The sequence below is a fragment of the Schistocerca nitens genome, chromosome 10, assembly GCF_023898315.1.
Source record: "Schistocerca nitens isolate TAMUIC-IGC-003100 chromosome 10, iqSchNite1.1, whole genome shotgun sequence".
In the NCBI taxonomy this organism is placed as follows: domain Eukaryota; kingdom Metazoa; phylum Arthropoda; class Insecta; order Orthoptera; family Acrididae; genus Schistocerca; species Schistocerca nitens.
Genome location: NC_064623.1, coordinates 96,185,766 through 96,199,698, shown reverse-complemented (window position 1 = coordinate 96,199,698; position 13,933 = coordinate 96,185,766). Strand labels below are relative to the sequence as shown.

The 13,933-nt window shown below is 40.2% G+C and overlaps 1 protein-coding gene across 1 annotated transcript in view; it reads right to left on the bottom strand.

Moving 5' to 3' along the window:
* The window catches only part of LOC126210636 (nuclear RNA export factor 1-like), a 158,808-nt gene that overhangs the window by 142,628 nt on the left and 2,247 nt on the right, over nt 1–13,933 (bottom strand). The window contains exons 3-4 of the mRNA XM_049939953.1: nt 10,043–10,269; nt 5,723–5,806 (exon numbers count right to left, since the gene is read on the bottom strand). Coding sequence (XP_049795910.1) covers nt 5,723–5,806; nt 10,043–10,269 — 311 coding nt within the window. The remainder of the gene's footprint in view (nt 1–5,722; nt 5,807–10,042; nt 10,270–13,933) is intronic.

The following is a 13,933-nucleotide window of genomic DNA, read 5'->3' as shown; positions in this document are numbered from 1 at the left end:
TGGTATAGGGACGGATGGAAAGAAGGGTTACAGCCAGAGATGGGAACTTTAAGTGTGAGGCCTTTGGGGGTAATGCCAAATGTCAGACAAGCCTGAGAAAATAGAATATGGGAGCGTAATCTGGCTAGGGCGAAGGCATGTTTGCGGAGGGAATGTAAATAAAACTTAATGGGGTCGTTGTGGGGGTGTTGTGATGGTGACATGGTATTAGAAGGTGGAAAGGGTAACATGAGGCTGATATGAAAACAAAAATAGAAATATATGGGGATAGATAAAGGTGAACTGGAAAGTAACTGGAGATCTGGTGTGAAAAAAGGCGAAAAAGTGTTGGTTACAGCTGTGCTATGTCGGACTTGGGTTGGTAGACAACGATGTGCACAAAGGTTAGGTGGTTGTGTTGCCGCCAAAACATGTTATAGGATGGAGAAATTCGGGGAAAATATCGAAAAAACTGCGTGAAAATGTATTAAAAGGAGTGGTTTTGTGGTGGCCGATTATGAAAATGAAGCTAACAATTGTCCGACGAAGAAATAATGACGTTAAAACCTGTGGGAAGCGGCTAAAAATTATCAGTGATGTGGGAAAAACGGAAATGGAAATAAAGCGAAAGTTATTAGAACAAGCCGAAATGGTTGTTTAATAGGTGAAAGGAACTGTTTGTGAACTAGAAACGCTGGATTTTATAGCAGTGGTAGTTGGTTATGGTTTGGAAGTGGGTTACGAATTATGGAGTATATATAGGCGAGATGAAATAGTATAGTGGATTACGCTAAAAAGGAGAAGGTGAATACAAAGTTACACCACTGGCAAAAACAGAAAGAGAAAATAAGACAACAGAAAAGATTTCGGATGCAACAGTGACAATAACAAACGTAATTGTTGGGTTCAAATTAATGATATGAATATAATAGAGGGAAACATTCCACGTGGGAAAAATATATCTAAAAATAAAGATGATGTGACTTACCAAACGAAGCGCTGGCAGGTCGATAGAGACACAAACTAACACAAACAAACACACAAAGTTCTAGCTTTCACAACCAACGGTTGCTTCGTCAGGAAAGAGGGAAGGGGAGGGAAAGACGAAAGGATGTGGGTTTTAAGGGAGAGGGTAAGGAGTCATTCCAATTATGGGAGCGGAAAGACTTACCTTAGGGGGGAAAACGGATGGGTATACACTCGCACACACACACATATATCCATTCACACATATACATACACAAGCAGACATAGTTAAAGACAAAGAGTTTGGGCAGAGATGTCAGTCGAGGCCGAAGTGCAGAGGCAAAGATGTTGTTGAATGACAGGTGAGGTATGAGTGGCGGCAACTTGAAATTAGCGGAGATTGAGGCCTGGAGGGTAAAGGGAAGAGAGGATATACTGAAGAGCAAGTTCCCATCTCCGGAGTTCGGATAGGTTGGTGTTAGTGGGAAGTATCCAGATAAGCCGGACGGTGTAACACTGTGCCAAGATGTGCTGGCCGTGCACCAAGGCATGTTTAGCCACAGGGTGATCCTCATTACCAACAAACACTGTCTGCCTGTGTCCATTCATGCGAATGGACAGTTTGTTGCTGGTCATTCCCACATAGAATGCGTCACAGTGTAGGCAGGTCAGTTGGTAAATCACGTGGGAGCTTTCACACATGGCTCTGCCTTTGATCGTGTACACCTTCCGGGTTACAGGACTGGATTAGGTGGTGGTGGGAGGGTGCATGGGACAGGTTTTACACCGGGGGCAGTTCGGAGGAAATGTTAACTAACCTGACCCCATCAACCTCCTGACCCCACCGACACCCTGCACCCCTACCTTCTACCTTCTTCCTAAAATTCACAAACCCAATCATCCCGGCCGCCCCATTGTGGCTGGTTACCAAGCCCCCACAGAACGTATCTCTGCCTACGTAGATCAACACCTTCAACCCATTACATGCAGTCTCCCATCCTTCATCAAAGACACCAACCACTTTCTCGAACGCCTGGAATCCTTACCCAATCTGTTACCCCTGGAAATCATCCTTGTAACCATTGATGCCACTTGCTTATACACAAATATTCCGCATGTCCAGGGCCTCGCTGGGATGGAGCATGTCCTTTCACGCCGATCACCTGCCACCCTACCTAAAACCTCTTTCCTCATTACCTGACCCACAACTTCTTCACTTTTGAGGGCCAGACATACTAACAATTAAAGGGAACAGCCATGGGTACCAGGATGGCCCCCTCGTACGCCAACCTATTCATGGGTCGCTTAGAGGAAGCCTTCTTGGTTACCCAGGCCTGCCAACCCAAAGTTTGGTACAGATTTATTGATGACATCTTCATGATCTGGACTCACAGTGAAGAAGAACTCCAGAATTTCCTCTCCAACCTCAACTCCTTTGGTTCCATCAGATTCACGTGGTCCTACTCCAAATTCACTCCTCATTCACCAACAGCGGTAACATAGACCGGCATAATATGCACTACTGGGCAACGGAAAATCCACGATGGCTGCGACAAGTGGTACATCAGCGACCTTGGCGGGTTAATGTATGGTGCGGCATTATGGGAGGAAGGATAATTGGCCCCCATTTTATCGATGGCAACCTAAATGGTGCAATGTTACTACAAGATGTTTCACTGCATGACAGAATGGCGATGTACTTCCAACATGATGGATGTCCAGCACATAGCTCGCGTGCGGTTGAAGCGGTATTGAATAGCGTATTTCATGACAGGTGGATTGGTCGTCGAAGCACCATACCATGGCCACTGGATCGAATGTCCCCGGATTTCTTTCTGTGGGGAAAGTTGAACAACCCCTGACAACATGCGTCAGCGCATTGTCAATGCATGTGCAAACATTACGGAAGGCGAACATTACGGAGGGCGAACTACTCGCTGTTGAGAGGAATGTCGTTACACGTATTGTAAATGCATTGAGGTTGACGACACCATTTTGAGCATTTATTGCATTAATATGGTATTTACAGGTAATCACGCCGTAACAGCATGAGTTCTCTGAAATGATAAGTTCACAAAGGTACATGTATCACAATGGAACAACCGAAATAAAATGTTCAAACATACCTACGTTCTGTATTTTAATTTGAAAAACCTACCTGTTACCAACTGTTCGTCTAAAATTGTGAGACATATGTTTGTGACTATTACAGCACCATCTATCACAAGGCAATAAAAGTGGTCCAACTAAAACATTCGTATTTCTTTACTTACTACACGAATATGTAATAAAAAATGGGCATTCCTATTTAAGAAAATGCAGTTGATATCCGTTTGACCTATGGCAGCGCCATCTAGTGGGCCAACCATAGCGCCATCTGGTTTCCCCCTTCAAGTTAGACAAGTTTCATTCTTTGCAGTTTTTCCATTTGACGCTTATTTCGTGAAACATTTGGCCCGGTCATGATCAATGCACCACCCTGTATACATAAACACACATATACAAGCTAGGGTTACACTTCATTGTAATATGATCTAGAAAATACAAGAACTAAGTTGGATGTACCTGTCTGTTAGGTCCGAATTTTGGAAACTGCTTTGATAAATTCATGCCATTTCCTAATTGCAGTTCTATGAAATCACTCGATACCCCAGTGTTACTGACAATCATTTTCTTCTCTGGGTATTTTTTAATGCTTTCCATAACTTCTGAATTTCCTTCTTGGGTTCTACAGCATTCTCCAAAGAATTACTTGAAGCACTAATAGATTCAACTTTCTTTTCTACCTTTTGTTCAACTAATACCGTAGACGCCCCTCCAATGTGATTAAAGTGTTTGGGGCACCAATGAATTACATATAACTCTAAATTCCCAGGTCGACAATTCCTCTATTTGTTGCATGTTAGGATTTACTTCTTTAAACTGCTCTTTAACCTCAATTCTGGTCTAAATGGCATTATTTTTCTATTTCACTTTGTAACTTCCTAGGTAACTTTGATAAGGTCGCTTCTATATAAAAAAATTTATTACCTTTGTAGATATCTCCTCCCCTGCATTTTTAAATTTGAGAAATTTGTATTTAAGTTTTCTTTTTAATTCCTCTCCTCAAGTTGTAATACTATTAGAGAACTCATTTAAATTTTTAATTTCTCTGCTTGAGCCTTCATTAGAGCCATTAATTCTTCCATTTTCCTAGTCTGAATGAGCATATAACTCTAACAACAATGGGTAAAATTTCATTCATATTTAAATGATGACATTTGATTCCAACACAACTATTCAAACCTGGTGAAATGCAACTTTACGTTTCTTCACAAAATAATTACAGTTCACCTCAGAAGGCATACTGCTGTCTATACTTTATGCACAGGCTAAGTGACGCACTGACAAGCTGCTTCATAGCCATTGCATTGACAGCCACTGCACTGTGAAGTGATGCTGCACAGTAGTAGTGCTGGCCAGCTGTCACAGATCACTGCTGCATCTACAGTCTTGAAATCGCCACTCAGAATTCTTCTGTCATTTGTGACATTCTTCTTCATTTATGTGCCAAAGGTTACTTAAGCATGTGGATATCTTTTACTGTTGACTCCATTGCTATGATCAACTAGTATTCTTTTCTCAACTCCTGACACCAGTTAGCATTTCTTTGGTCTTAATGAAATTAAATTTATTTCTTCAAAAATATTCGAAGTAATTTAGGCAACATCACTGTCTGTGCCCCCTTAGATCTTCTCCAATGTTCTGGGCAATATCGTACCTTCTCCCGTTATTTTCATCAAAATTCTTGAATTTTTTTTTAATTTTTTATTATTAAAGTGCTCTTCTTTTAGTATTCCTAATTTGCATCCTATCCTATAACACCAAAATGGAGTGTTGCACTGTTGTCGGGTTCCACTCCGTGTACGATCTGTCACCCGCTGCACGTGTTACGACTTAACAAATAATTTGCGATCACCATTCTTGGAGTTCATTGCTCGAGTGAACCTGGTATGCAGTGCCACTAGACCGTGCCGTGTGACTTCTTCACCTCTTGTAGTTGGGGTGCGTGCCGAAAGGGTATTTCGATCAGTTGTATCGGCTAAGTAATGTAAATAATTTTGTGACAACTCTTCTCCTTGTTGATACGATGAGATGACTTCCTTTCTACCCACCTGCACATACACCCAACCGAGGCATGCACAGTAGGATGTTCCTCACTTAATAACTACCTGAACTAACTTTTCAGTTTTTCACAAACATTTTTTGTCAGCCTAAGTGGTTAAAAGAGCAACATGATATTCCAAGGAATCATCCTGTTACACCAACATTGGACATTCTAGTGTTAATATGGTGGAACAGTGTTATGCCCACATTCTTTGCTCAGGAAGAGAAAACTATTTGAAAACAGGCTAAGGTTAAAATTGGAAGAAATTTACAAAACAAATGGGTAAAGTCTTTTACGGGTGATTAAAACAGCTGGAGTTTTATGTGGATTGAGTTTCAAAACTATATTCTGTATCGTCTCTGATAAGGCAAGTGAATCAGCGCTGATAGCTCTCTTTGGGTTGGTAAGTCTTAAACTTATAAATCGAGGTCATGAGTAAATAAGTGACAGGTGCACTTTGAGGAAACAACTGCCACAGTCTTAACATTCAAAAATTACCTAAAGGTCCTAGAATGAATTTCTTTGAGAGTCCAGCACTAGCTGCCCTCTGCGATTCCTTCCAAGCTTAACATTAAAATTAAAAATTAGGGTGGGTAAGATAGTATTGTCTGCCTGCAGCTACAAACTTACAAAATATGGAATGAGCTTCTGTGGAGAAATTTGCCTGTTGATGGCATAGAGAACAGCTACTCTGTCACCTCCTGCTGGTTTCACCTGGAAACAAAAGGCAATAATCACTAGAAAATGTAAATGTACATAAGGCAACAACAAGTTTAAATGCTCTAAAACATTACATGACATGTGGTATTTAAAAATATACGAAATACATGTTGACACTTATGTGATAGTTCCTTAACTATAGAGTATGATTTGACATTTATTTGACAGTTCATTTACGCATTGTATTTTTATGACGTATAACTAGCTAAGCTACAATAATATTCTATTTCACTGATTGGATTTTTCTGAGAATTATATCTTTAATCTGAGTATGTTTTATTGTCCACGTGTACTATACTATTTCCCATGTTCCAGTCTGTCAATGATATTTTCCAGATAATATTTATGTTTAAAGTCTGTGTGTTCATTTAGTATTTCGTGTAGATAGTCTTTGGTACATATTTCCAGTTCTTCAAGCATGTTCATACTGAATCCTTTTGGTACTCTGTGCACTATTTGTAATCCTGTTTCAATTTTATCAGCTGTGTGATATTGGTTTTTTAGATGTGAAAAGCAGCTAGATTGAATACTGTTGTTGTTTCTGATGTGTTCTTTGAATCTGATATAAAATTTTGTCCTGTTTGGCCAATAAAAATTATATCGATTGTCATAAGTGATTTTTTATACTCCTGGATTGGAGTATTCTGAGATTTTGGCCTTGTCAAAATGCATTTTTGTTATGAGATTGTTATTACTACATTATTTTCATCATGGCAGCGACAACAGCAACCGTTACGAAACTGTCTTGAATGAAAAACAGCCCACAGTTGCACTAAATTATGTTTATTTTAAACCTTGGCCATGGCTTCTGCTTTAATAATATAGCCTTCTTCGGAAGCCCTAAAAAATGATCAAAATAACATCTAGACCAGGGATACTATCTACACATAAACTTCGAAATTCGGTAGGTGATAACATATTACTTACATACACACTAATAAATGAAAACTGTCTTAGCCCAGCGGCTGCATCAAGACCAATAAAATAACTTCAACAGACATAAGCCTGTTTCGAACATAAATAAAATTACGTATGGGACCGTATGTCCTCTGCCACTATCAGTGGTATACTGGGTGCACGGTTGTCAAATGTCCTGGACCCTGCACACCATAGGTGTAAACAAAAATTCACATTTCCTTGTAGTTGCAAGACATTTAAAATACCTTCACCGATTTCAGAAATAACCTCAGAAAAAAGTAGGCCTCTTGAAAGGAGTGTATCAGGCAGGGAAGAGTTGTGTAAACCAACACAATGGGTGACTGCCAATAAAATGTTGGTTCTACTATGTTCATTATTGTCGGTTATTACCCACTGTGTTATGTCTATATTTTACAGGTATTGTTGGAGAAATATATGAGTACATAGCGTACAAACCGCCAGTGACTGCCACAATTTTCTTCTTCTTATTGTCCAAACTTTCTGACGTATAAACTACTTTCAAAGTGCCAAAATGTACGACAATAAATAAAATGCCACAATGTACTTGCGGTGAGGCAGTCACAATTCCTGAAACCCATCGCCCGTGGCCTCTGGCCTGCCAAGGAGCACCTCGGTCCTGGGTCCACGGATAAACCATGAAAAATCACCGCATTATACTACACAAACAGAGCTGGCCTGCCGGTTGATGGGTGAGATTAGACCCAATGGCATGCCCATCAGTGGGAAATGATGAGCTACAGATCAGCAGGTCTGATCCATTAGAGACACCAATAGAAATGGCCCGTTGCGGGACTCCACTTGTGTGGCCAGCTATCCATGTGTCACAGACAGCATATTGATGAAATGAGACCACAGTGATCAATCCAAGCACCTGATAACTTGCTCAAATATTCTGAGAATCAATACTAATGAGAATAGGTACCAACCCACTGTAAAGATGATGACTGAGAGCCGCAGTCAAACACATAGAAAAGACATAACACTCTTACAACTACATTTTCGGCCATAACATTTGCCAGAAAACGAGAGCGCACACACATTCACACAATTACGACTCGTGCACACATGACCACCGTCTACAGCTGCTGTGTCAACAATATCTGAGAATCAGTTACAAACAAATCACTCCTCACACCTCCCTGCCTCTTGTCCACATCTACTAGGCTAGCAGCAAGAAGGGGATGCGGCGCTGACTGCAAGCTGAGGGGATTGGTGGGAAGGGGAGAAGCAATAAGAATGGGAGAATAGGGAAGCAGCGCATGTTCTTAGCTGCGTACAGCCAGTGAGGATGCATGACATCTCAGTAAACAAACCATTTCATCTAGTGAGACAAAAACGAGATTTTGCCAGTGTTTTTTTTTCTTTCTTTTTTTTTCAAATTTCCCTGATTTCCCTGACACCTTTGAAATTCCCTGATTTCCAGAACTTGTGGCAACCGTGCAAATGTTTGGTCATTGTTGTTTTTGCTAAATTTGAGGCCATGGTAATTTATTCATTTGTCTGTTTGTATTACCATGGTAAATTTGATTTTGGGATGTAGGTTGTTAAGTTGTATGTAGATTTCTTGGATGTCTTTATTATTTCCATCAATCAGCTTTATGGTGTCATGTACATATCTATAATAGTAAATGATTTTATTAAGTGTTAATAACTGAGAGTTGAAAATTTTCTTCTTCTGGTGTGTTGTGAAAATTATCGGCCATCCAATGAGTATTTGTAATGCAGTTTCAATTTTCTCAGCAGTGTGGTGCTGGTCTTTTATATGTGAAAAGAAACTAGACTGATTACTGTCATTGCTTCACTAGACTGATTACTGTCATTGCTTCTGGTGTGTTTCTGTAAACAAATTCTAAAATATTTTTGTGTCAAAGTTTTAATTATCACCACAAAAATTAGAGGTGAGACCACGGTGTCAAGCCCTCCTCTATGTATTCACCCCCACCCCCCAATGGGACACAATTTTCCCAATGACTTGCTGGAGAAATTTGTTGCAGAAATCAGCACTTAGACTTTTTGTTAAACTTTTAAACTAAAAATTATCTCACTATCATTCTGGAAATGCCTGCAGAATGCAGGGATGAGACAAAATCTGATAACCCAAAGAAATAGTGTCTTTGACTATGTTCTGTGCAGAATGATATAATACTGTGCCCTGCCCACAATGTAATAACGTACTATTTTCTTTTTCTATCGGAATTTTAAGATTTAAAGATATAATTTAACCACTGAGTCAATGAACTGCACTGCAAGTCAGCGAATATGCACGCCCAGAATAATGAGAGTGGCGTCTCATTGCCACCTGTATTTTGTTCTATATAGGAATGCACACTCGTCTTTTCTCTCTCTTCTTTAATCGCGCACCTTTCCAACAGCATATTACGCTATCAGATTCCTATTTTCTTTCATTTTGTTCAAATGAACTAAACTTATATTCCTACCGGGAATTTATTTAATCATTCTATTATTATCGCCAATTGCGAGTACTAATATGACCTTATTATGGATGTTTTATTCTTTCGCTCCAGAGTTGAGCTAAGATTATTGTAATTTCCAAGTATTTAGCCAAAATACAGCACAATTCTTTGTTATATTCTAAACTGTCAGAATTATTTACAAAATGTTAGATTTCTGTACGAATTACTTACTTACTAGCTAATTTGGTGGTTAACAATTTAAGTTCAGATGCATTTTTACAAATTTACTGATTTCTGTTCACAATTTTACTTTCTTCACGGAAACAAGATGTGGCTTATCCTTTTACCATAAGTATAATTTGATGTCTTCATTATATGTATTTGGAGGAAATGTTTTTTTAGAGTAGTCGAGATTAAATTTTAGTCTCATATTAGTTGTTTACAAGTTTCTGAAACATTTAGCTATACTCGTACACTCACTGCCGCAAATCTCTCCAAGTGCTTTAATCAGTTCTTCAGTCAATTCATCTCATCCAATAGTTTGCCATTTTCCAGTTTCGATAATGCAGTCTATACCTCAAACTGTAACATGTTGCACAGTTTACTTCTATTAAAACTCACTTTATACATGTTCGAAAACTGATAGGTCATACACTGTCATCACCCATCATCAATATCACTAATGCAGTTTTGTTACAAAAAAGGATAAAGAAATATATAGTCCAATTACAGTTTTAGCCCATAGCTCAGGTTCTTGAAATTTCAGAATGGCAGCTGCTGTTGCCAGATGGAGTGCTACGCTACCAGTCTTGTTACTTTATTTACTGACTTGTAATGTCACTCTGCACACAATAAGATGCACAAGTGTGTTACTTACGGTAACTTTATGCCAGAGATCAGGTGAGGTATCTGACAGAATACGGGGTTGTGTATCGAGTAGTTCTGCTGCATTCGTAGTGTTCACCTCTATGACTTCATTTGTACTCTCCACTTCTGTCACTTCTTTAGTAAGGTCCACAACTATTGCTTCATTTGTATGTTTCACATTTAGCACTTCATCCGGAAGGTCCATTTCTATCACTTCCTTCGGGGTAGTTGTACTTCCTAAAAAATAAAAAAGAAGCATTTAGCAATTTATTTAGTGCATGATGATCATATTAAATTCACATAAAAAGAGTTCCCAGTGGCACAGAACACCTACAACATACAGTGGTGTCAAAAAGTTGCACATAACTGGATGAGGAAACTGAAAAGACGGCAGGAAGGAAGAATGAAGTTTAAGATTCCTCTGATGACAAGGCCAATAGAGAATCAAAAGGATTAGGGAAGGATGGTTGTCATACCCACGGATAAGAAGTCAAGTTTTGACTTTATTGAACAAAATGCTATCAAAAGATAGGACTCTAGGCTCAATCGGAGAAGTAGGCCTAGAACCACACCGTCACACCAAAGCACAGATAACATAAGACCCGCAATCAGTTGGAACGAGGAAGATGTACGAGAATGTTTGGCAAACAGGGGAGTCACTGTTATGTGCCACATTTGTTGTGTTTAGGCAGTTGGTATGAACACTGCTAATATGCCAAGACAAAAACATTGAAAGAACATAACAAGCATATGAGGTGCAAACACTAATTACTTTTTATCACTCTGAAAAGAAAGGTTTTATTTATTATTATTTGTTTGCAGGTTCATGCTGCAGTCCTGTTACACACTTAAATCAACACGCCACAAAACCGTTGCATGCCAAAAGAGGAGCCAAAACAAAATTGCGCAGACTGTCAGTATAGTGGAGTACCGTGCAGTAATTTGTTTTCTGCGTTTGAAGAAAAATGCTGCAACAGTCCATGGTGAGACCTGGAGCCACATCATATGTCACACGGGTCAGGTGGCACAGACACTTTTGATGTGGTCAGACAAGTATGAATGGCAAAGAACGAAGTGGCACAGCATCTCTCTGTGAAGAACTGGGAATCACACGAGAAATGGAGGAGTTGACACTTGAAGACCTGTGTATCACAATCGAGACTGTAGAGGAATAAGTGTAAATCAGTAACAAATTGGGTTTCAACATCTCTGATGATATTTTGCACAAACATTTCATTACCCTCTGGGGTCCACAACTACTTACTTCTGACAAACCGAGGCAGCAAGAGAACTGTTGCAGCTGTGTTGGGCCAATCTGCATGACTTCTTGCTGCCTAATAACCACTGACATAACAATGAAAACAATCAATTAGTAACAAAATTATTTAATTGGATAGATAAAAAATCTACTCAGCAAGCGGCGGCACGACATACCAATAAAAGACGGTTGTAGTTGGTAAGCTTTCCAAGCCAGTGGCTCTTTCTCCAAGCAGAAGGGTTGAAGGCGAAGGAAGAGGGATGAAGGAAAAGGACTGAAGAGGTCTACGAAAAGGCGTAGCTTTCAGGAAAGTCACCCAGAACTGTGAGTCAGGGGAGACCTACCGTAAGGTATGAGAAGGAAAGACTAATTGTTGGGGACTGCATTGGATGAATTTGAAAACCAGAGAGCTTAAAGGTGGAAGACAGGGTAATATGCACACAGAGATTACTGCTAAAATCGTGCATAAGATAATAATGACAAGTTAAGTGCATTGTATGTAACAGAGTTGGGAGGGGGACGGTGAAAAACAGATGGGAAAGACAATGAAAGATGTAGGAAACTAAAACAGAGTGATGCAAAGTGTAGTTACAGTGAAGAAATGCTAAGAAAGAAGAAATTAACATAAATTCAGGCCAGGTGGGTGGCAAGAACCAAGGACATGTCATAGTGCTGGTTCCCACCTGTGGAGCTCTGAGAAACTTGGGGAAGAATCCAGATGGCACTTGTGCTGAAACAGGCAGTGATGTCACAAATGTCATGTTACAGTGCATTCTCTGCAACAGGACATTTCAGGTTGATAGTAAATGGCCTCTGCTTATGCTCACTAATCCGAATTGATAATTTGGTGGCAATCATGTTGATGTAGAATGCCGAACAGTGTTTACATAACACCTGGTATATGACATGTCTTTTCACAGGTGGCTCTCCCTTTGACAGTATATGGTTTGCCAGTTACAGTACTGTTATAAGTAGTGGCAGGAGGGTGAATATGGCAAGTCTTGCAGTGGGGACGAGCACAGGCGTAGGAGCCATAGGGAAGGAATATGGGTGCAGAAGGAGCATAGGGTCTGACAAGAATATTGCATAGATTGAGAGGGTAACAGAAAGCTATTTTATGTGTGGTGTACAAAATTTCAGACAGAATGGATCTCATTTCAGGGCATTCATGGTCCTGTTGAAGTAGCTGATTAACACGTATTCCACACCAGGATAATACTGACAAGGGAACCTCCCCATCGCACCCCCCTCAGATTTAGTTATAAGTTGGCACAATGGATAGGCCTTGAAAAACTGAACACAAAACAGGAAGAAGTTGTGTGGAACTATGAAGAAAATAAGCAAAATATACGAACTGAGTAGTCCATGCGAAAGGTAGCAACATCAAGGATAATGCGAGCTCAGCAGCGGCATGGTCCCGTGGTTAGCGTGAGCAGCTGCGGAACGAGAGGTCTTTGGTTCAAGTCTTCCCTCGAGTGAAAAGTTTACTTTCTTTATTTTCGCAAAGTTATGATCTGTCCGTTCGTTCATTGACGTCTCTGTTCACTGCAATAAGTTTAGTGTCTGTGTTTGCGACTGCACCGCAAAACCGTGCGATTAGTAGACGAAAGGACGTGCCTCTCCAATGGGAACTGAAAACATTTGATCGCAACGTCATAGGTCAACCGATTCCTCCATAGGAAAACACGTCTGATATATTCTATACGACACTGGTGACGGCATGTGCGTCACATGACAGATAATAATTGTCTGAAAATAAAAAATTATAATCTTTTCACTCGAGGGGAGACTTGAACCAAGGACCTCTCGTTCCGCAGCTGTTCACGCTAACCACGGGACCACAGCACTCCTGAGTTCACACTCTCCTTGATGTTGCTTATCTTGCACATGGACTACTCAGTTTGTATATTTTGCTTATTTTTTTCATAGTTCCATACAACTTCTTCCTGTTTTCTCGATTGATCTGTGTTCAGTTTTTCAAGGCCTATCCACTGTGCCAACTTATAACTAAATCTGAGGGGGGTACGATGGGGAGGTTCCCTTGTGAGTCACCAATGGTGTGGTCCGAAGTTGGTTTTTGGAGGGATCAGCAGTACCAGGATTGGATGTGATGGCCCAGGAAATCTGCTTTTTAATTAGGAGGTGGGGTAATTATGTGCAGTGAAGGCTGTGGTGAGCTTATCTGCCAACCGTGTGGTATTTCTCCCACAATAATTTGCGGTGCACTCATACAAACTATGCTCACTCTACCGGCCTACATAATGAGGACACTTTCCAGTCAATCTTTCAGTCTCACTCAAAAGATGGCTTAATGAAACATTAGCAGCAGACATAGTTCCATTATAGCTAAAGTCCCACAACTTACTGGGTCAATGGCATGATCCTTTGGCTTGCAACATACACTTTCAGAAACTGAGCATGTTTTCCACCCTTCCTTATTAACAGTCGCCGGGAACAAAAAATATTATCCATGCTTCCCTTCGTCCTCTCAATAGATGGGCCACTTTCAGGCTGACATTTGTGGAACCTATCCCTTCTTTCTCACCTTGCACAACCTGTCCATATTTTCTCCCTGAAGAAGGAACTGTCAGTTCCAGAAGCTAGAATAGTTTTTCAACTTTTGTATGCATCTGTCAGAAGTCC